The 23,056-nt window shown below is 42.9% G+C and overlaps 1 protein-coding gene across 2 annotated transcripts in view; it reads right to left on the bottom strand.

Annotated features, from left to right (window-relative positions):
• The window catches only part of PLPPR1 (phospholipid phosphatase related 1), a 241,855-nt gene that overhangs the window by 21,267 nt on the left and 197,532 nt on the right, over window positions 1–23,056 (bottom strand). For both annotated transcript variants that reach the window (XM_089674666.1, XM_089674675.1), the window contains exons 4-5: window positions 11,882–12,014; window positions 3,932–4,182 (exon numbers count right to left, since the gene is read on the bottom strand). In XM_089674666.1, coding sequence (XP_089530792.1) covers window positions 3,932–4,182; window positions 11,882–12,014 — 384 coding nt within the window. The remainder of the gene's footprint in view (window positions 1–3,931; window positions 4,183–11,881; window positions 12,015–23,056) is intronic.

Genomic DNA, 23,056 nt, shown 5'->3' with positions numbered 1-23,056 from the left:
AATACACACACATATATATATATACATATATATACAGTTGTGACCAAAATTATTCAACCCCCAATGCTGTAAAGGGGTTTAGGGACTATAGTGTACATTTGGAATTGTATTCAGAATCAAATCCTACAAGGACGTTGTAACTACCCAAATGCAACTAAAATGACATCAATTGTTTATGTAATACAGTAGTAAATGGTTCTTATGTGGTTTCTTCATTGCCACAATTATTCAACCCCTTAAAGACTACCACTCTGAAGAACAGAGGTTCATACAGGTGCTTTCCATCAGGTATGGAAAACACCTGTGGATGTCACCGAGCAGCAATCAAGCATAATAAGCACCAATTAGGCAGCTTTAAAATGACTGTGATACTCAGCTCCTTCTAGACATTTACTGGTGTGGTTACAAACATGGTGAAGGCAAGAGAATGGTCCAGGAAGACAAGAGAAGAGGTGATTTCTCTTCACAGGAAGGGCAATGGCTATAAGAAGATTGCAAAGATGTTAAACATACCAAGAGACACCTTAGGAAGCATCATTCGCAAATTCAAGGCAAAGGGCACTGTTGAAACGCTACCTGGTCGTGGCAGAAAGAAGATGCTGACTTCGACTGCTGTGCGCTACCTGAAGCGTAGAGTGGAGAGAAGTCCCCGTGTGACTGCTGAGGAACTGAGAAAAGATTTGTCAGATGTGGGTACAGAAGTTTCAGCCCAGACAATAAGACGCACACTGCGTAATGAAGGCCTCCGTGCCAGAACTCCCAGGCGTACCCCCTTGCTGTCTCCAAAGAATAAGAAGAGTCGACTGCAGTATGCCAAAAGCCATGTGGACAAACCACAAAAGTTGTGGGATAGTGTTCTGTGGACTGATGAAACAAAATTAGAACTGTTTGGGCCCATGGATCAACGCTATGTTTGGAGGAGGAAGAACAAGGCCTATGATGAAAAGAACACCATGCCTACTGTGAAGCATGGTGGAGGGTCAATCATGCTTTGGGGCTGTTTTGCTTCTGCAGGTACAGGGAAGCTTCAGCGTGTGCAAGGTACCATGAATTCTCTTCAGTACCAGGAGATATTGGATGGAAACGTGATGCAGTCCGTCACACACCTGAGGCTTGGGAGACGTTGGACCTTTCAACAGGACAATGATCCCAAGCATACCTCCAAGTCCACTAGAGCATGGTTGCAGAGGAAAGGCTGGAACATTTTGGAGTGGCCATCGCAGTCACCAGACTTAAATCCGATTGAGAACCTCTGGTGGGACTTAAAGAAAGCAGTTGCAGTGCGCAAGCCTAAGAATGTGACTGAACTGGAGGCCTTTGCCCATGAAGAATGGGCGAAGATACCCGTAGATCGCTGCAAGACACTTGTGTCAAGCTATGCTTCACGTTTAAAAGCTGTTATAACTGTAAAAGGATGCTGTACTAAGTACTAAGATTGAATGTCACTTGGGGGTTGAATAAAACTGATAATGCTGTGAGCACAGAAAAGACATTTGTGGTTATTTCATTATAACTGTTATGTTATATTTGTCTGACCTACAAGTGCCTCTTTAATGTAAATGTAAGCAAGATGACTGAATGATCAAAAGCAATGTCAAACTGGCCAAAACACTCAATTTCAGTGGGGGTTGAATAATTTTGGTCACAACTGTATATATACACACTGTACATAGAGGATATAAAAAGTCTACACACCCCTTTTAAAATGTCAGGTTTCTGTGATGTACAAAACTGGGACAAAGATAAATAATTTCAGAACTTTTTCCACCTTTAATGTAACCTTTAAAGTGTACAACTCATTTGAACGACAAACTGAAATCTTTTAGTTGGAGGGAAGTAAAAATAAAAAACTACAATAATATGGTTGTATAAGTGTGCACACCCTTAACCGCTTCACGCCGGTGCCTCCTGGCCCTTCAAGGGATTTCAGAAGCCGGGAGGTGGTGCGGGGTTTTAGGGTCTTGTGACCGCCGTGATTCGCTGTCATGGTGGTCACATGATCAGAAAAGGTCCCGATCGCAAGGGGAGATCAGGACCTTTCCGTGAAATACCAACATATGTGCTGAGATCAAGCAGGGAGCGCGCTCTCAGCACATATGTGTTTTCAAATGGTACGCAAATATGCGGCCGCTTGGCATCAAGGCCCAGCCGCCGAGAGGCTACATATTTGTGTACAGTCGGTGTCAAGGGGTTAAACTAATACTTTGTTGAAGCACCTTTTGATTTTATTACAGCACTCAGTCTTTTTGGGTATGAGTCTATCAGCATGGCACATCTTGACTTGGCAATATTTGCCCACTTTTCCTTGCAAAAACATTCCAAATCTGTCAGATTGCGAGGGCATCTTCTGTGCATAGCCTTCTTCAGATCACCCCACTTTCAATCAGATTCAGGTCTGGGGACTGGCTGGACAATTCCAAAACTTTAATCTTCTTCTGGTGAAGCCATTACTTTGTTGATTTGGATGTATGCTTTGGGTCGTTGTCATGCTGGAAGATGAAGTTCCTCTTCAAGTTCAGCTTTCTAGCAGAAGCCTGAAGTTTTTGTGCCAATTTTGACTGGTATTTGGAACTGTTCATAATTACCTCTACCTTGACTAAGACCCCAGTTCCAGCTGAAGAAAAACAGCCCCAGAGCATGATGCTGCCACCACCATGCTTCACTGTGGGTATGGTGTTCTTTTGGTGATGTGCAGTGTTTGTTTTGCGCCAAACATATCTTTTGGAATTATGGCCAAAAAGTTCAACCTTGGTTTCATCAGACCATAACAAATTTTCCTACATGCTTTTGAGAGACTTCAGATGTGTTTTTGAAAAATTTAGCCGCGGTTGGATGTTTTTCTTTGTAAGAAAAAGCTTCTGTCTTGCCACTCTACCCCCTAGCCCAGACATATGAAGAACACGGGAGATTGTTGTCACATGTACCATACAGGCAGTACTTGCCAGATATTCCTGCAGGTACTTTATTGTTGCTGAAGGCCTCTTTGCAGCCTCACAGACCAGTTTTCTTCTAGTCTTTTCATCAATCTTAGAGGGATGTCCAGTTCGTGGTAATGTCACTGTTGAGCCATATTTTCTCCATTTGATGACTGTCTTCACGGTGTTCCATGGTATATCTAATGCCTTGGAAATGATTTTGTACCCTTCTCCTGACTGATACTTTTTAACAATGAGATCATTCTGATGCTTTGGAAGCTCTTTGTGGACCATGGCTTTTGCTGTAGGATACAACTAAGAAAATGTCAGGAAAGACCTACTAGAACAGCTGAACTTTATTTGGGGTTAATCAGAGGCACTTTAAATGATGGCAGGTGTGCACTGACTCCTATTTAACATGATTATGAATGTGATTGCTTAATTCTGAGCACATCTACTGTACATCCCTAGTTATAAGTTATAAGAGGGTGTTCACATGCAACCAGGGGCAGACTGACCATTTGGAAACTTGGGCACTGCCCGAGGGCCCGGGGTCAGTACGGGGCCCCATGAGATGCCCCTGGTACCTTTTTCATAGGCTTTTTTGAGTTTGGGCAAGGACACAGGGGCCCCAGGATCCCCTATTGCCCGGGGGCCCCATGAGTTGTCAGTCTGCCCCTGCATGCAACCGCATTATTTTAGTTTTTTATGTTTACTTACCCCCCGAAAAAGATTTTAGTTTTTTTATTCAATTGAGTTGTACAGTTTATAGGTCACATTAAAGGTAGAAAAAGTTCTAAAGTATTTTATCTTTGTCTCATTTTATTATATAACAGAAACCTGACATTTTAACAGGGGTGTGTAGACTTTTTATATCATAAATATATATATATATGTATATATATATATATATATATATTTATATTTACACACACACGCAAAGATTTCTTAGGCCCCTGTGTATATATATTAATGCTGTATTTTCATTTCATGATTGATAGACTCTCTCAACCTACCGTGGTATATAACGCAGAGTAGATACTCAGAGCAGCATGTTTAGAAGGAAATGACCTCCTGGCCTTGTCTATCATTTCTGGCTCTCCAGTACAGATGTTTCCATTGCTCATAAACTGATGATGAGCAAGACAGTCTGGTCCAGTATAGTTCGGTTTACAGACAGTCAGGAAATATGGAGTGAGATTGCCCGTTACCACTTGACCAGCATTTACAAAAATGTCCGTTGCAAATAAGCCGAATGCAAAAACCCCTGGAATGTGGGAGAAACAGGAACAATAAGACAAATTTAGTAATATAGCATTGTAAAAACAGGTATGAAGTTGTTTAAAATAAAAATAAAATCAAAACAAGTGGATTTATTGCATCATAGTACTTTCTTTATATTGTTTATTTTGAATAATTCAGTGCAAAAAGCAATCGGATGAACACAGGAATATGAATACATGAAAAGGGAGACATGGAAATAGTATAATTATTGCTAAGCAAAACAACATTATTAACTGTTTTCAATCACTTTTAGCATTACTTAGTAATCTATATGACAAGACTGCAATATGTAAAAGAGAAGTTTGGGGGGCTTCCCCAAATTGTACTCGTTCCAATGCTGCATCTGTCCCTCACCGGCTCTATGTGTGAGAACTCAGCAATCACATGACTGCTAATTGATAAGTTCACACCCCCGCTGTGAGTAGAGAGTGATGACTGTCAGTCACCTCTCTCTGCTCTGCTCCCCGTCCCGCTCTCACTGGAGCAATGGACTGTAGAGGGGGAGGGAGCTGCTGGCTCAGTCTCTCAGCAGATCGCTGACAGGATGAGCCAGGTGCTGCTCCAGACTCTGGGGTGAATCCTGACTTTGGATTCACATATATGCGGTGCGGTATATTGCATGTGATTCGCACAGGAACCGCACTGCATTCCTGTACAAATCACGTGCGGTGCGACTGGAGCCATACATTTTGTATTGCTCTAATCTCACTGCACCCACACCAAAAACATGCAGGGCCCTTTTTTTGGGTCCCCACTAGAATCGGATCTCATGGGTATTCACACCTATACGATCCAATTCTGCACATCACACTGCATTTTGCAGACCGCTTTTGGGGTGTTGTTAACATACACACCCACAGCAGTTCGCATAAACAGGGTGCGATTCTGATGCGGTGCGGACTGCATAGTATGAACCAGGGCTTACTTACAAAATAAATGCTCTTTATCATGGATATCATGTTTTTTAGCATATTACTGCAAAGTGTTAGCTAAACAAAATATTCTAACTTCAGCACAGAAAAATATATAGATAATTAATGGTCCATAACATTATTTAAACATCCAAACCCAATATTGCTAGTAGCACAAACATTTGATTAGTCTGCTGCAAAAAGCTGAGCTTGTTGGTAAAGCAGAATGTCTGATGCCCAAAGGGAATGCCACAAACTCAGCTCTGTGGCAGTGTGCCAGTCATCAATATAGTCACAGACAAGTCAAGTTCAAGGATATCTGAAAGTTATTGAATTAACCCACTGGCATGTAAACTGAATTGTATGTGTGGAACAGAATAAAATTACAGAAAGTAAAATAAACCAAGGTGAAGATATTAAACACAGAAGGATATAAGTAATTGAATAAGCATTATGAGTGATTTTCATTGAGTATCTTGTTAAATGAGAAGTTTGGGGTGTATAAAAACCAAACCTTCATACTAACCTCTATGCTGCAATATCAGTATTATATATATATATATGATGCTGCAGTTATCCCACATTAGCTTTAAGACTTAAAACTGAGCGATCACATAACCATTGACTGCACAGTTCTTGGTCAGGTTGGAGCAGAGAGCAGTGACAGTCGGTCACCACTCTCCTCACTGCCCTTCTAGCGCTCACTGGAGTTTTGGGCAGGAGAGGGGGCTGGTGCAGGCAGCTCCAACTCTCAGCCATTCACTGAGAGTCGAAGTCAGCTGTCAATCAGGTGGCTAGGTGGATTTCGACAACATGGTTGTGATCCTCCCAGAGCCTGGAGTGGTTCTCTGACGTCAGCCTATAGTGAGCCATGGCCCATTATAAGATAACTTTGGGTCACAGAAGAGTAAAGGTAAGTGCGCTCCTGTGATCCACAAGCAAAGTATGGCCAAAAAATCTTTGTCCATACTCCTCTTTTAAAGATACATGGTTGTCACACATGTATAGGTTACATTTACTCTGAATTAGTAGACATCGTCTACAGCTCAGTGCCTTTAAACTGCTGTATTTACTAAACTGTAGAAATTCCTATTATGATGTTGTTGCCAGATTAAAAGGCTTAAAGTGTTTATCCAACCAAAATATTTTTTTTTCTTTTAGTTTTAAATAGAGTGGGGAAGGATTTTAACCCATGTGAGGTTTTTACCCTTATCTGGGACACAATGCCAACACTTTCAAGCATGCAAATAGTGAGGGACAATCTGAAACAAGGACACAGACAGCAAAAGAATCCTAAAAGAATCTAGACTTATGATATTTTACTAAATTAATTTTCATTTCTTTCCTTGCTGCCATTAGAAATTTTCCCACATTCCTTTCTGGTGAAACTTGTGTTCATATGTCAGAAAATGAAAGGAAATCTTGCTAATGGCATACCGGATAGCAGAAAACAGCAAAAACAGGTTCTAATCTTTTCCCAATCTAACCTCACAGCCAATCTCCTTCTAGAGCACCACAGTTTCTCTATTTTGCCCAAGGTACTGATCTGTTTTCTTTGATGCTCAACACAGATGAGCAGCGTTCCTTTCAGATACTCATTTCAATGCCTCATTAAACCAACCCCAAAGTGCAAAGCCCTGATTCCAACTCTGGAGTTCCTTATACCATTGGATGACTAGGATAGCTTCCAGTACAACTAGTCACTTCTCTGTCAAATAAGCAAACAAACATCTGCAATCTGGTCCCAAAGCCTTGCAAAATTTCCAAATCTTGCTACATTAGATTTTTAAAAAATCAGACTAAAGTAAATTAAGAGAATTTAAAGTGTTGCTAAACCCAGGACCCTACATTCACTATATCTGGTCTCCCATAGTACACAGAACATGGAAATGCAATTATTTTAGTAAATACAAACTGCTTAAAACCTTCTTTCATCAACAGTTGAAGCAGTCTTGAGACTTCTATCAGTGTCCAGCAGAGCGCATGCTAAAGCTTGTAGGAGGAGTTGTCATACTGCTCTAGGAGGATGCAGAATCTTTGACCCTCTGGACAATGCTGATTGGCCCTGTGCTGATCACTCTCCCAAAAAATAAAAACCTCTCTAGCAATACACACCAAACTGAGCATGTGCAGAGTGATTCTACACCATATGTGATCAGTCTTGTGATTTCTATCAGTGTCCAGCAGAGCACTGGTTAAAGCTTTTAGGAGAAGTTTTCATTCTTCTCTCACTGTCCTATGAGACTGCAGGACCCCTGACCTCTGTCTGGATAGTGCTGATTGGCCCTGTGCTGATCACATGCACCAAGAAAAAAAAAACTCTCTAGCAATATACACTAAACCGAGCATGTGCAGAGTGGCTCCACACGATATGTCTTATCAGGAGATAAGAGGGGGACACTGGAAGAAGGGGAGGATCAGAGAAGCCAGGATCAAACATAGTTTTTACACAATGCAGTGGATTAACCCCTTAGGTTCTACAGTGAGTATAACAAGCATGCTTTACTGTATATACAGACTAATATTACTGTTGTGGGTTTAGTAACACTTTAAGTATATGTACAGTGTTTCTTGGATATTATTACCTTGAGAATCTGTCAGCATTAGAATTAACTGTGATTTTCCTTGCTGCTTGGAATTGTTCTTTGTAATGTAATCAAATAATAAAATGTTGTTGATGTTTTAAAGTGTGCTTTTTATGACAAGTTGCAGCTCAAATTTGATGATAAATCCATCTTTATATCCCACTCTGTACTCGCAGTGCAATCACATTAAAAAGAAGATAGCAAAAGGGCTTTTGTATAAATGATGTGCTCAGTTCTGTGACTTATGCTAAAATTCTAAAACTCGTTGAAATATACAGTAGCCTTTGCTTGAAGCAGGAATATAACAAGACTGAAATTCAAACATGAACAGCTGTTAAACTCAGTATCAAAGCAAGCTAGTCATTTTAAGTGGGCGTACAACCATATTAACATGACTAAAAGGAATTGCTTATTGCAAGACTTTTACTCTGTCAAGCCATAATGTTATCAACCTCCACACAGCTGTCAGTTACTGTGTAAAAGTTAACACCAAACTCTTATAAGAAAAAAATGAGTTTTATTGATGACATTAGTCCTGTGAAACAAATGTTAAATTCATGGGTGTGAAAGAAATTATATTTTGTATCCTCAGTGAGCTAAATTACTGTACCATGAAAAACAAACTACCCAAGAGGTGGGCAAAAAAGTGGTTACTATGGTGACAGACATCAGAAATGTCTGAGAAATTCTGAGAAATCAAACCTTAATACCTTGTATTTTCAAACATCGATTTTTATTACTCCGGTTATAAGTGGAACTTTAGTGTGGACTAGGATATCTTACACTGTGCGTTCAACTCATGAAAAGAAACACATGAATGGACAAAACAGACATAACATTCAATAGTAAATTAAAATAACTACGTCCAGACGCCTGTTTATACTCATACAGGAGTTGCATACTGCAGCACAATGCTGCCTGAAAGTGAACTTTATATAGCTAAAAGGCCGCCCTCATGTATGAGTCTGGGATCCCATGGGACCCTAAAACATCAATGCACATAGTAATACATCATGAGCTCATATATAAGCATGAGATTGCAAGTGACTGTTTCCAATAAGGGCCAGGCTCTGGGTTAGTCAGTGAGGCGAATATGCATGAATGATAAATAAGGGATTAAATCCTATACAGTAAGTTGGCAAGTCCCAAATGAGGCAAATGTCCCCAGTTTTCTTATTGCAGACAATGGAGACCACTGTAAGCATGTGTTGGGTTCAACTAGGATGCATAGAATAGCATGGAGACAAAGGCATTAATGCAGCAATAAAGTTAATGAATAATAATAAGGTATGGATAGTGTTGTTCCAGTTGACACTTGGCCTTTATAACTCTAAATCTCTTCTGGTCCAAATGGACCTATATTGTGAGGTAATATGAATGGTTCTAGTGTCTCAAAAAATGTGTGACATAGCAAAAGGAGGCCCATACATTACCGCCACTACACTGCCACTTCACTCATCCAGGTGTTAATTCGAACCATGAAGTAGAGTAGATGCTGCTTCAGTCGAATGATGCATGCCAAACTTGTCTCCATGTGATGGAATAGCGGCTACTTGGTGGACCGTCTAAACACTGCGTTCCTCCGTGTGTCTTACTGGATAACCAGGGTGCCATCACTGACATGCAGGGCGCCAATACCGTGGGTTCCCAGATGGAGAGATGGCTTCACTGGGCGTGAAGTGTGAGTACAACGCGTTTCACTAGGTAATAACATAGCTTCATCTGGGCGAGTTTGGCACACATCATTTGTCTGAAGCAGCATCTAGTCTACTTCATGGTTTGGATTGACATCTGGATGAGCGAAGTGGCAGTGTAGTGGCGGAAATGTATGGGCCTCCTTCCGCTATGTCACACTTTTTTTGAGACACTAGAACCCTTCATATTACCTCACAATATAGGTCCATTTGGACCAGAAGAGATTTGGAGTTATAAAGGCCAAGTGTCAACTGGAACAACACTATCCATACCTTATTATTATTCATTAATTTTATTGCTGCATTCATGCCTTTATCTCCATGCTATTTTATGCGTCCTAGTTGAACCCCACACATGCTTATAGTGGCCTCCATTGTCTGCACTAAGAAAACCGGGGACATTTGCCTCATTTGGGACTTGCCAACTTACTGTATAGGATTGAATCCTTTATTTACCATTCATGGATATTCGCCTCACTGACTAACCCAGGGCCTGGCCCTTATTGGAAACAGTCACTTGCAACCTCATGCTTATATATGAGCTCATGATGTATTACTATGTTCAGTGATTTTTCAGTTCCCCATGAGATCCCAGACTCATAACTGAGGGATACCTTTAGCTATATAAAGTTCACTTTCAGGCAGCATTTTGCTGCGGTATGCTTCTCCTATATGAGTCTAAATAGGCGTCTGGACGTAGTTATTTTGATTCACTATTGAATGTTGTATCTGTTTTGTCCATTCATGTGTTTTTTTCATGAGTTGTACTCACAGTGTAAGATGTCCTAGTCCACACCAAAGTTGTACTTATAACCGGAGTAATAAAAATCGATGTTTTAAGATTGTTTTAAGATACCGGGTATTAAGGTTTGATTTCTCAGAATTTCTCAGCTTATATGATGTCTGTCACCATAGTAACCATTTTTTGCCCACCTCTTGGGCAGTTCATTTTTTACGGTTATTTTATGGTTACTGCGATAACGTATGCTGGTTTATATTCACATTCGAATAAATGTTAGCAGTTGACAAGAGCAAACCTGCTATAAAGTGGTGCATTACAAATCCTATGCGGAGTAATAATCATTAAATTACTGAATGCAAATTGTATTTATTAAGATCACTCACATGGATCATGAAAAGGTAGACATTATATCATGGTGAACATATGTCAGTCATAAAAATAAAATCAAAAAGTAAAAACAAAAAAACAAATAAATGTTCTGCGTTTTCCACTTAGCTGCATATGTGACAAATAAGCCAGATGAAATAGGTAAAGACTACTTCTATATTCATTATGGAAAGTCCATGTAGAAAAATCCAGGTATAAGTAAATCTTCCAATTTTCAATCTGTATCGTTGGTTTTAGGATTATCAGAAATTCTTTTGAATATCTCTAGTGTAATAATGGAGGTTGAGCATCAAAACTCCTTCTTAATGAATCATCAACATCATACAGATGAATTATGGTAGATTCACAGTGTATGGCCAACCTCAATCGGCCGATATTCCTTAAATGAAGTATTTTCATAGGATTGCAGTGATAAGGTTTCATAATAGAGACCATGGTGTTGTCACTGATGAAATATGAATCTGTGTAAATTCTTAAGTTGAAGAATGGTATATTCTCCTTTACATCAAAAAAATTGGTTTGAGTATGTTAGAAAAGTCTTGATTGTGCATAATAGCATAATGCTCCACTTTATAGCAGGTTAGCTCTTATCAATTGCTAACATTTATTCATATGTTTTTTGGTTTAAGAATCCACACCTTATACTTTCGTGAGTCTGGGGGTATTTATGAAGGGGTGATTACACCCAGTCTTTAATGGCATCTTTTTCTTTATATTCACGTTCGCCTCAACTATTTTTCTTGTGGTATATATTACTGTACCATACCCAGGCCTGAGAGCAAGTTACATTCTAAAAGTAGTTAAAATGTACAAAAGCATAAGTGTATGCCATGATAAAATATTTAATAGGCTGGAATGTGGCATTGACTAAGGAATGCAATACTGGCAGCACAATGCCCAGATTAAAAAGGCTACACTCTGTATGAACTTCCAGTTATTTTCCAGTGGCAGTTTCTCAGTCTTTGGACATGCTCTTAGCTCAAAAAGACTACCTACTCTATGGTTTATGTAAATAATGCATCCAAGAGTCCCCTGGTCCTAAAAAAACATGGTATATCTTAACACATAGTCTACAAAATTCTCTTGCAACCATATTGCATTTGAAATTGGCTGTGGTAGGACATGTTGCCATTATCTGAACACAGGTGTGCTTTAATGAGTGCATCTGTAGAGTGACACTTATAGAGTCCTGATTCTGACTTCAGCTCTTGGGTATTGCCATGTTCTCAGGGGAGAAAAAGATAACCATCCTAGCTGGAATAGGGCAAAGTAATCATCCACTCTAGGAACCATTGGTGGTTTTTTTTCATGGTAAGCTCATTTTTTAACATGAAGCCATAAACAACAATAAATATGGACTTACCTATAAATCTTATGATTCGCCTGATTAATGGATTTAAGTAACAGCACTCTCCAGTCAGAATCATTTTTTCTTGAACTATCAGTTTATCTCTTGTAGACTTAATGAAATAAGTTGCGATCTCACCAATAAAAATCTAGGAATGTAAAAAAAATAAAATAAAATAAAATTAGCTTAATAAACAAGTAACAAAATGCCGTTTAAAGCACAAACAATGTTACAATATTCTTTTTAATCAATAATCTGTGTATAACACAAAATAAGTGTGAACAAGTATTCTTAATAGAGATAGTCAATCAACATAAAAGTTTATTGACTATCATAAATGCCATCCATTCTTGCTGTAAATGTCCATTTTTTCCTATAGCAAGCTTGCATATGCATTGTACCTTTACGTGGTCACTTTTACAGTCTGTAGACCTTATTTTCAAAAGAGTGAAACTAAGTGAGATACGTTGTTGTGAACTAAAGTAAAACAAACTCAGGATCACTTCACCAATTTTGCCCCATTTTACTACACTTACACTTTAGCACATCATACTCCAAGTGTAAGGGAATTCCCGTGAGAAGGCTGGTGAATAGACGTGCGCATGTGCACAGAAATGCACAGGCACGCACAAGCACGTGCACACGCACTATGAAGATTGGCGCCAGATGGACTATTTAAAAGGTGCCTTTGCCTGTGCTGAGTGCTGACTGGTCTTCAGCTCCCCCATGTCCTGCTTGCTCCTGTGTGATTCCCTTGTTGCTGACCCGGCTTGTTCCTCACCTGACTCTGATTGCTCTCCTGATTGATTCTGGTTCCTGACTTCGGCTCTGCTCCTGACTTTGGCTTTGCTTCTGATTCTGTACCTTGCTGTCCGCCTGTTGATGACCCTGGCTATTCCTATGACACTGCTCCTGTCTCTTCCTCTCGCTTTCTGCCTTGCTCTGGTGCACACCTGGCGATCTACAAAACCAGCTCTGCATGTTACCATTGTGCCTGAATCAGAGGATCATCAGTCTTCCAAGGTCATCATCTACAAGTGCTGCAAACAACAACTACTGGCATTCTTGTTCCCCTGGGTCCTAGACTCCCTCTATTCCAACTCCAGTGGGGTCAGGGCTAGTGACACAAGTGAGGCCGACCTCGTCATTTCAGTCTCCCATCAGGTACGTGACAGTACCAGTCAGCCAATGATGGAGTCTGAAAGGGAGGCCTCTGCAATGGGGGACATCTGTCAATCAGTCTCTGCCTTATCTTACTTACAAGAAAACCTTGAGCACCTGGAGAGTCAACTACCACCCGAGTCTAATGCCTCCACAGCCACAGGGCCCTCTGCAGTCTCAGATATAAGTACTCAGACAGAGCTCAGTATGATTCTTGGAACTTCTCCCCTACCGGAACCCCGGGTGCCAACACCTGAGTTTCTCATAGGAGATCGCAGGAAGTTCCGAACCTTTCGCAACTCCTGCAAACTATATTTTTCCCTGCTTCCAAGAACCTTTGCATCACAAAGCACCAAAGTGGGATTCATTATCTCACTCCTTAAGAATGAACCCCAATCCTGGGCACACCACCTTCGTGAACAACATGACCCGGCACTAACTTCGATGGACTCGTTTTTCTCAGCAATGTCACAGCTCTATGCTGATCCCTTTCTTCGTCAGACTGCTGAATCTATGCTTAGCAAGCTACAGCATGGCCAAAGGCCTATAGAGGAATATGTTACCGAGTTCCGTATATGGAGTTCCGACACTCAATGGAATGAGTCTGCTCTCCGCTACCAGTTCTGCCTTGGCCTTTCTAACACCCTGAAAGATGAGCTTACCCAAGTGGGGGTACCAACCAGGCTAGAAGACCTGATAGACCTTGCTATCCACATCGACCGTCGGATCCGGGAGAGACAGGGTGAGAAGACTAACGGGGAGATCTTGATATGTTCAGAGGTGGAGACCCCTGTTTCCTCTACTACTGTTGTCCCATCAGACCTACTTCCCGATAATATAAGGCATCATAATTCCCCTAGAAGGAATTTCTGGAGACCACAGTTGCCCTCTGCTGAACGTCTTCGACGACAAGAGTCCAATCTCTGTCTCTACTGTAAGCGACGAAGGTCACTATGTACTGACGTGTCCAGTAAGACCTCATAGGTCTTACTGGACATGTCTGGTTCCATATGATGCACCCCCAAGGAGCAAGCTGAACGCACCTCTCCTTCCACCTTCACTTACAGCTGGCTGAAAGGACGATTACTGTTCCGGCCATTATAGACTCTGGTGCCTGTAGTTGTTTCGTGGATTCTAACTTTGCTAACCAAAACAAGATTCCCCTCCGCACCAAGACACAAAGACTTTCGGTCCATCTGGCTGATGGCTCTGGTATCAGTTCTGGTCCTGTGGCACAAGAGACCATGCCAATTTTATGCCACTCCTCTTCGGGACATCAGGAATTTCTATGTCTGGATGTCATAACTTCTCCAATATTTCCAGTCATTCTCGGCATGCCATGGCTAAAAGCACACAACCCATCCATCAAATTGTTGTTTGGGGAGAACCTTTTCCCCTCCAAATACTGCCTGAACCACTGCATTCCTAAGGAACCAGGTACAGCAACTCCTCTGCTTAGTATTCAACCTGACTCTGAGACAATCAAACTCATTCTTGTTGCTTACCATGATTACGTGGATGTATTTAACAAGAGTGCCAATGCTCTTCCTCCACACCGCTCTTATGATTGTCCTATTGAGCTTCTGCCCGGTGCCGAAATTCCTTTTGGGCGAATTTACCCCTATCCGAATTAGAATTAGAAGTCCTCCAGAGTTATATTGATGAGAGCTTGGAAAAAGGGTTTATTCGGCCCTCTACATCACCGGCGGGAGCTGGCATTTTCTTTGTCGAGAAGAAGGATCATACCCTCTGACCTTGTGTTGACAATTGTGATCTGAATAAAATAACTGTCAAGAATCGCTATCCTCTTCCTCTAATTCCTGAATTATTCCAAAGGCTACGAGGGGCATGTGTCTTTTCAAAACTGGATCTGAGGGGCGCTTACAATTTAGTTAGAATTCGCGAAGGGGATGAATGGAAGACGGCCTTTCAAACACGCTTTGGGCATTTTGAATACCTGGTGATGCCGTTTGGTCTCTGTAATGCCCCAGCAACATTCCAACACTTTGTGAATGATATATTTCAGGACTTTCTTGATCTGTGTATTATCGTTTACTTGGATGACATCCTAGTCTTTTTCAGCTCAATGGAACAACACCGGGATCATGTAAAGAAAATTCTGGAGAGATTACGTCGACATCACCTCTACACCAAAGCTGAGAAATTTGAGTTCGAGAAACAGACTATTCAGTTCCTCAGACTTGTAATCACTCCTGATGGCATTGCTATGGATCCCCAAAAGGTGACCTCTGTACTAGAATGGCCCGTTGCAAAGGACAGGAAAGCAGTGCAACATTTTGTGGGCTTTGCAAACTTTTACGGAAAGTTTAAGATCTTTTTAGGGATCATTGCCCCAGTGACACAGCTAACCAGGCAACATGTTACTTTCAGGTGGACTCCTGAGGCTCAAGTCGCCTTTGAACAATTAAAGACTTTGTTCACTTCTGCACCTATCCTGAAGCACCCAAATTCTGCTTTAGCTTTTGTCCTAGAAGTAGACGCTTCTGAAAATGCTGTGGGAGCAAATCCCTTCTGCACCCCGTTGCTTTCTTCTCTAGGAAGCTAAATGCCTCTGAAAGGAATTATGACGTAGGAGACAGAGAGCTATTGGCCATCAAGGCAGCACTTGAGGAATGGCGCTACTTACTGGAGGGAGCTTCCCATCCTATCCTCATTATCACGGATCATAAGAATCTAGAATGCTTGAGAATGGCAAAACGTCTAAGGCCACGACAGGCAAAATGGGCACTGTTCTTCTCCCGCTTTGTCTTTCATGTAACATACCGTCCAGGATCAAAGAACGGTAAGCCAGATGCACTCTCGCGTATGTTTCACAATTCAATTATACCATCTGAACCTGACACGATTCTGCCAGCTAAGAATTTCTTACTTTTGCAAACTGACCTTGTAGCACAAATAAGAGAAGTGGTGGATGATCATCCACCCCCCTTAGAGATGCATCTTCAGCTAAGAGACGGTCTGTATCTTCACAAGGAACAAATCTTCGTACCGGAACAACTCAGTTCTCTCATCCTCAAAAGATGTCATGATCACCCTTTAGCGGGTCACTTTGGGATCCACAAGACCTCAGATTTGGTCTCCCGTTGCTTTTGGTGGCCAAACTCGCTGAAAGACTGCCAGAACTATGTTAGATCTTGCTCCGTATGTCTTCGAAACAAATCTGATAAAGCCAAGACCTGGGGCCTGTTGGAATCTCTGCCAGTACCTGAAAAACCATGGAGTATGATTTCTATGGATTTTATTGTTGAGCTCCCCCCGTCTGAGGAATTCACCACTATTTTTGTAGTGGTTGACTGCCTATCAAAAATGGCCCACTTCATTCCCTTGAAAGGGACTCCTTCTGTCGCTGAAACTGCTTCTGCTTTCATCAGAGAGATAGTAAGATTGCATGGTGTTCCTAACAACATCGTCTCTGATCGAGGAGTACAGTTTACGTCTAAATTCTGGAAAGCTCTGTGTGAGGCATTAGAGATCGAACTTCACTTCTCTTCCGCATACCATCCACAAACAAATGGACAAACAGAGAGGACAAACCAGACTCTGGAACAATAGCTCCGATGTTTCTCATCATATTCACAGGATGACTGGGTGTCTCTCCTTCCATTAGCAGAATTTGCATACAACAACTCCATTCACTCTGCTACCAGTCTCCTTTTTACTCCGACTATGGATATTACCCCTCCTTTCTTCCTGAAATTCCGGTGGAACCCACTGTCCCGGCAGTACAGGAAAGGATGGATTTCCTCAGTAGGAATGGTCAAATACTGCAAAAGACTATTTTAGAAGCTCAAGCGAGTAACAAAAACTTCTTTGACAGAAAGAGAAGGGGCAACCTAAATCTGAAACCAGGAGATAAAGTCTGGTTATCTACGACAAACCTAAAATTGAACTGTCCTTCAAGGAAGCTTGGTCCAAGGTACCTGGGTCCATTTATTAAGAGAAAAATTAACCTTGTGGCTTTCGACTTAATACTACCTACAAATATGAAGATTCATCCACTGTTCCATATCTCCCTGTTAAAACCACATATTCCAAGTGGATTTCCCAATCAAGATCCAGAGACTCCTGCTCCACTGCTGGTCGAAGATAATGAAGAATACGAGGTGGAGGCTATCCTGGATTGTAGAAAGAGGGGAGGTCACACCCAGTTTCTCATCAAATGGAAGGGCTACATTCCAGAGGATAATTCCTCGGAACAGGGGCGGACTGACAACTCATAGGGCCCCCGGGTAATAGGGGATCATGGGGCCCCTGTGTCCTTGCCCAAACTCAAAAAAGCCTATGAAAAAGGTACCAGGGGCATTTCATGGAGCCCCCTACTGACCCCGGGCCCTCGGGCAGTGCCCGAGTTTCCAAATGTTCAGTCTGCCCCTGCCTGGGAACCATCCGCTAATGTCCATGCTCCACGGTTAGTTCGAGCCTATCTCCATCTTCACCCTGAAAAACAAGCCTTAGTGGGCAATCGGAGGCTGCCCCTAAGGGAGGGGCAATGTAAGGGAATTCTCGTGAGACGGCTGGTGAATAGACGTGCGCATGTGCACAAAAATGCACAATCACGCACACGCACGTGCACACGCACTATGAAGATTGGCGCCAGATGGACTATTTAAAAGGTGCCTTTGCCTGTGCTGAGTGCTGACTGGTCTTCAGCTCCCCCATGTCCTGCTTGTTCATGTGTGATCCCCTTGTTGCTGACCCGGCTTGTTCCTCACCTGACTCTGATTGCTCTCCTGATTGATTCTGGTTCCTGACTTCGGCTCTGCTCCTGACTTTGGCTTTGCTTCTGATTCTGTACCTTGCTGTCCATCTGTTGATGACCCTGGCTATTCCTATGACATTGCTCCTGTTTCTTCCTCTCGCTTCCTGCCTTGCTCTGGTGCACACCTGGCAATCTACAAAACCAGCTCTGCATGTTACCACTGTGCCTGAATCAGAGGATCATCAATCTTCCAAGGTCATCATCTACAAGAGCTTCAAACAACAACTACTGGCATTCTTGTTCCCCTGGGTCCTAGACTCCCTCTATTCCAACTCCAGTGGGGTCAGGGCTAGTGACACAAGTGAGGCCGACCTCGTCATTTCAGTCTCCCATCAGGTACGTGACACCAAGTCCATCATTGAAAATGGGGGCAAGCAAAGTAAATACTCTTTAGCAAATTAGACTCTATGTTGGTCATAGATAATGGGGACCAATAAACTAAACAAATGAATATGTCCCTTAGCAAGGCTGCTTTTAGAAATCACGGGGCCCCGTACAGCTTACCTGACAGCCCCATCCCCCCCCCAAGAAATATCAACTCAATATTTTCACAAAAAATACACAAAAATCATTATTAGCGGACACAAACACAACATAACTGTGGGGGGAAACAGGAGGGTACAGCATAGGGGGACAAGAAAGTACAATACGGGGGGAAGGAAGGGCACAGTGCAGTGGTTAGGAGGGTACAGTACAAGGGGGTAAGGTAGGGGGGGGCAGGAGGGCACAGTACAACGGTTAGGAGGGTACAGTACAGGAGGACAGGGGGCCACAGAATGGGGGAGGTAGGCAGACACAGTACAGGGGGCAGGAGGGTACAGCATAGGGGCAGTAATGTATAATACAGATATTGTCTCCTCAAGAAGAGCTGTGCAGGGAAGCTGCTGTCACTGATCCTATCTATTCTGGTAGGCTGTCACTGAGCTAAATCTACAACTGCAGTGACAAATTACCATCTACCTTCCCCTCCAGAGTTTATGGCTGTCTTCTGGTGCTTTTTGGGGTTAAGGAAGAACCCAGAGGTTTAGCATCTTATTACTGCTGCTTGTATTGGCAGGATGTTTACTGTGCCAGTCACATGGGATGAATAGGAGAGGAGGGTTAGCAGGGATTGGAGCTGTACACATTCCGCCAGCACAAGCAGCAGCAGTAGTAGTAAGATGCTCTGCCTTGGGGTTCTTCCTTAGCCCTTGCAAAAAATTGGGGCTGGGGTGGGGGAGAAGGAGGAGGGGGGACTAGTTGATGAGGGATAATTAGAGAAGCTCTGGAGTGAAACTGAGAGATCCTGGTCTGTATATGAATAAAAGAGGATTTGTGCTGGCATGAGGGAAGAGGGAGGAGAGGTAAATAGATAAGGGTCAAGGGGAGTGGAGAGGGATGGTCAGGGATGGAAATGGGGAATACTGATGGATGGTGAGGAAGTATAATTAAAGCAAATAGGCTGGCTGGGGAGTGATCTCTATTGCATAGTACATGTTGTAAAGTGTTGCGCAAACTGTTGGCGCTCTATGAATTCCATATAATAATGGTACAGAGACCGTCTTGGGGGTGTGCAGGGAGGGGGATTCCAGCCATTTGTAGTGTTTGTGTATGGGGGGACGCATACCTGTGTGAAGGTAAAGAGCCTCCAGAGAAGAAACGGATAGAAGTGGAGGGAGGGGGAGTGAACTGGAGGGACTCCAGGAAGAGAATTCCAGCTGTTTGAGGGATGAGGCTGTAAATTAGCAGGACTGCTGGACTGGGAGAAGGGAGCGAGAGTTAACAATGATCTGAGAGAGAGAGGCAGTGTGAATATGAAAGGGAGCAGGAGGTGATAGTGGCTGAGGTGGGCCGAAGATGCCCGGGACAGAGAGAACAATGAAGACAGCTGGAGATGAAAGGCACAGATAATGAAACTGACCTGAACTGAAAGAGGCGGAACTGTTAGCAGGAAACTGCAAGGCCCCCCCCATGCACTTGGGGCCCCTGGGCAGTTCCCAGAGGTGCCTGTGCGTTATGAAAGCCCTAGGAAGGGTCCTGCTCTCAGTTCTGCACACATGCCCCTGTTTTCTCCTGGTGCCCGGCAGGAGAGACACACAGAGGGCATCCTTTTAGTAAATGCCACACCACACTGATCCACCTCCCTCTGCGGGCCCCCTGTGTGCCCGTGCCCCCTACAGGAGAACCGGAGGTCCCCCCTATCAGCAGCCCTGTCCCTTAGTATTGATCTGGTGCATCATTAAGGAGTTATGTGCTAGAAAAGTTTTCCAAGGTCCCTCTCTCTCACCTCATTCGCAATCTCTCTCTCTCCCCTCTATAATTTTGACCTGTCTTTACCTCTCTCTTTATTGCTAGTAGTTAACATTGAACTTTCATGGTGCATCACGGCAGCATACAATGGGTTGTGGCTCCGTCCCCACAACAACACAGAACTGGTTAACAATAAATTAAAGACAGACATGGCTCACAGCATTCTCCTTTTTGTCCTCACCTAATCAGGACTGGAGTCACCGGGAATCCCTTACTGTTTGTCACCCTAGCCAGGTTCAGCCTCTCCTGGGTGAAAGTCCTTCATGTACAGCCTCTAAATGAGCTATATGGTTGGAGCCCCATTCTGGTGGTCTTAAGGGGGCATGGTTTAGCCTCTCCTGGGTGGAAGTTCTTCCTTTCCAGCCTCTAAATGAGCTATATGGTTGCAGCGCCATTCTGGTGGTGCAGGTCTGTCAAAGAAGGTTTAAACAAGCTTTGGCATAAGTGGCAGTGTTTTCCCCTTGATTTCCATATGGTTTCCCTTCTTTTCTCTGTTTGTCAGTACTTTCCTGCACCTGTGTTGTGGGCCTTTGCCATTTCCAAGATGGCTGCAGCAGTGCAAGTACACCCTGAGCATGGATGGCAGGAAGTGATATGACCACTGTGGAAAATTTCCTGGCTTGCCCTTTTCCAAGATGGCGTTGGGAGCCACAGACTGGGATCTGAGCATGCTCAGGAGCTGATATCATCATCATCAACAACAGCCAAGGGTGATAGTTTTAAATGGTTGTAACATGATGGTGTTCTCTACTCATGCATGATGGATGTTTATGTGGTCACTGTTTGCAGGTACTGTATGTTTTACACTTTGGCATTCACCTGGGCCTTTCCTATCCTTCGTGCCGGTTCGCATGTACGCAGATTGGATGCGATTTGAACTGCATCCAATCCACATGACATGTGAAAAAACATTGCTTCCTATGGTGCCTGTTCAAATACAGTATGTCCAGTGCACTGGTGGTGCAGATTTAGTGCGGTTCAAAAAGAGTCATGTACGATTTCTGAGCAGTGCCTTCAGGTTCAGGTGCGGAGTATAGGTTATTGCCTTCTATGGCAACTGTTTCTAACTGCATACGTGTAAACAGGATAAAATCCTGACCTAATCCATGTAAACCTGACATGACCCACTGAACAACTACTGTATCAATTAGCTGTGAAACCTGAGCTTCAATCCGCACCGCACATGTGTGAATCAGCTCTCAGTGTTGCTCTGGGATCACTGTGTCTTGTTGATTTTCATTTCAGCCTGCTGCCTTGCTCTTTTTCTATGAGGAACGCCACCTAGTCAGACCACCCATTGCTTGTAAGGTAAAGGGATTAGGTAAGTAGTGAAGATATTGAGAAAAAAGAGAGCCAATACTGTTGTAATGACTACAGCCCTGTATGGACCTCAAGATGGAGAGAGTCCTCCAAAGGTCAAGATAAGTTGCCATCTAAGAGCAGACATCCAGGCAATGTGGATCAAGGTCATCATCTCACCTCTCATTCTCATTGCTCCCCGTCTACAAACGTCACAGATTAGCAGCTCTATTTGCCTGGCGCAAGTGGCATACAGACCTGCAAGGTCCTCAAGACGGAGGTAGCCCTCTAAAGGCCAGAACAGGTGCCATTTAGAGACAGGAATCCAGGAAATATTGGTCAAGATCACCAAACACCAGAGGTTACCAGCCCTAATGGTTGCTGCGTTTGTTGTGGAAAGTCATTGCCTTGCAAGCTAGTATGGTAAGTTCACCTGGGGTGAAGTGGAGGAAACTCTCCACAAGGTTAGAAAGTACTTCACAAATCTCAAGAGAGATCCAGTCTCATTTTCCTTCATTGAAGGACTGGAGGCGTTAACCCAGGAAGAATAGCAGGGGACAGAAGAAAAAGGCCTGTATAAACAACATGTCAAACTGTAGCCCAAGGTCAATCCGCTGCTGTTGCCTCCAATGGTGGATGTATCAATAATGTGGCTGGCAAGACACATCACTTTGCAGTTACGTTCAAGGATGCTCTAGTCTGAAAATTAGATCTAACATTGAAGTGCCCTTATGTACTGTAGAATTTGCAAGTGCCTGTAGACTAGCAATAACAGTTGCAGTGATAGATAGGAAAATATCGAGTTGTACAGTTAATATTAAAGAAGTCATTGAGAAACAAGGTGGTAACACTTTGTAAGAGCTTAAATTGGCAGGAGCCCCTCTGGCATCATTTGATGTTCTTCAAGAGCGATGTTGCCTGTGGTCACAGCATAACGGGCCTTATGGCTGAAGTGGATCCTGCCTTAAAATCAAACTGCTGCAAGACACCAGACAACAGCCCCAATCGATTTGGGAGCAGAATCGGTACAGACATCTCAAGGGTGACTACTGGCAGATCAGGGCGGATATCTGCCAAAAAACAGAAGAATCAGAAGGGTTCAGCAAAGTAGATGAGGAGGAAAAATCCTATGGACCGGGAGAAGATTACAAAGGGAACTGGAGAAGTACCCAATCTTCATTGTTGAAGCCCTAAAAATTTAAGCACCTGTCTTGGGAAAACAACAGAAGTCCTTTTAAGGGTGAAAATGTGTTGTGCAGGAGCATACTTGCGCTACTGACAAATTTTTTTCATGTGCCCTCCCATATGGAGAGTTAGTTCCCATTGTATGCTGCCATGATGCACCAGGAAAATTGTATACTTTTCCTTTCCTTGTGCATCTTCATGGCAGCATACAGATTCCGAGCCAGGTCTGTCTTTAATTTATAGTTAACCAGTCCTATCGGGTTGTGGGGGCAGAGCCACAACCCATTGTATGCTGCCATAAGGAAATTTTCTGTTTTCATATTGCTATGTATAGGCTTCAATAAATAAATTTTTATGAAGCATCAAAATCTTCATATAAGAAACAGTGACGAGGTTACTTGTATGTGGTGTATGTGGGTAGAGTATTTTTTGAATGTTGACAAAGTGAAGCATTACTGTTCCTATCTTACAATGGT

Source organism: Staurois parvus, unplaced genomic scaffold (assembly GCF_062004578.1).
Source record: "Staurois parvus isolate SC_StPar_1 unplaced genomic scaffold, SC_StPar_1.0 ptg000012l, whole genome shotgun sequence".
NCBI lineage: Eukaryota > Metazoa > Chordata > Amphibia > Anura > Ranidae > Staurois > Staurois parvus.
The sequence above is the reverse complement of the archived record's forward strand: the minus strand, read 5'-3'. Positions and strand labels throughout refer to the sequence as shown.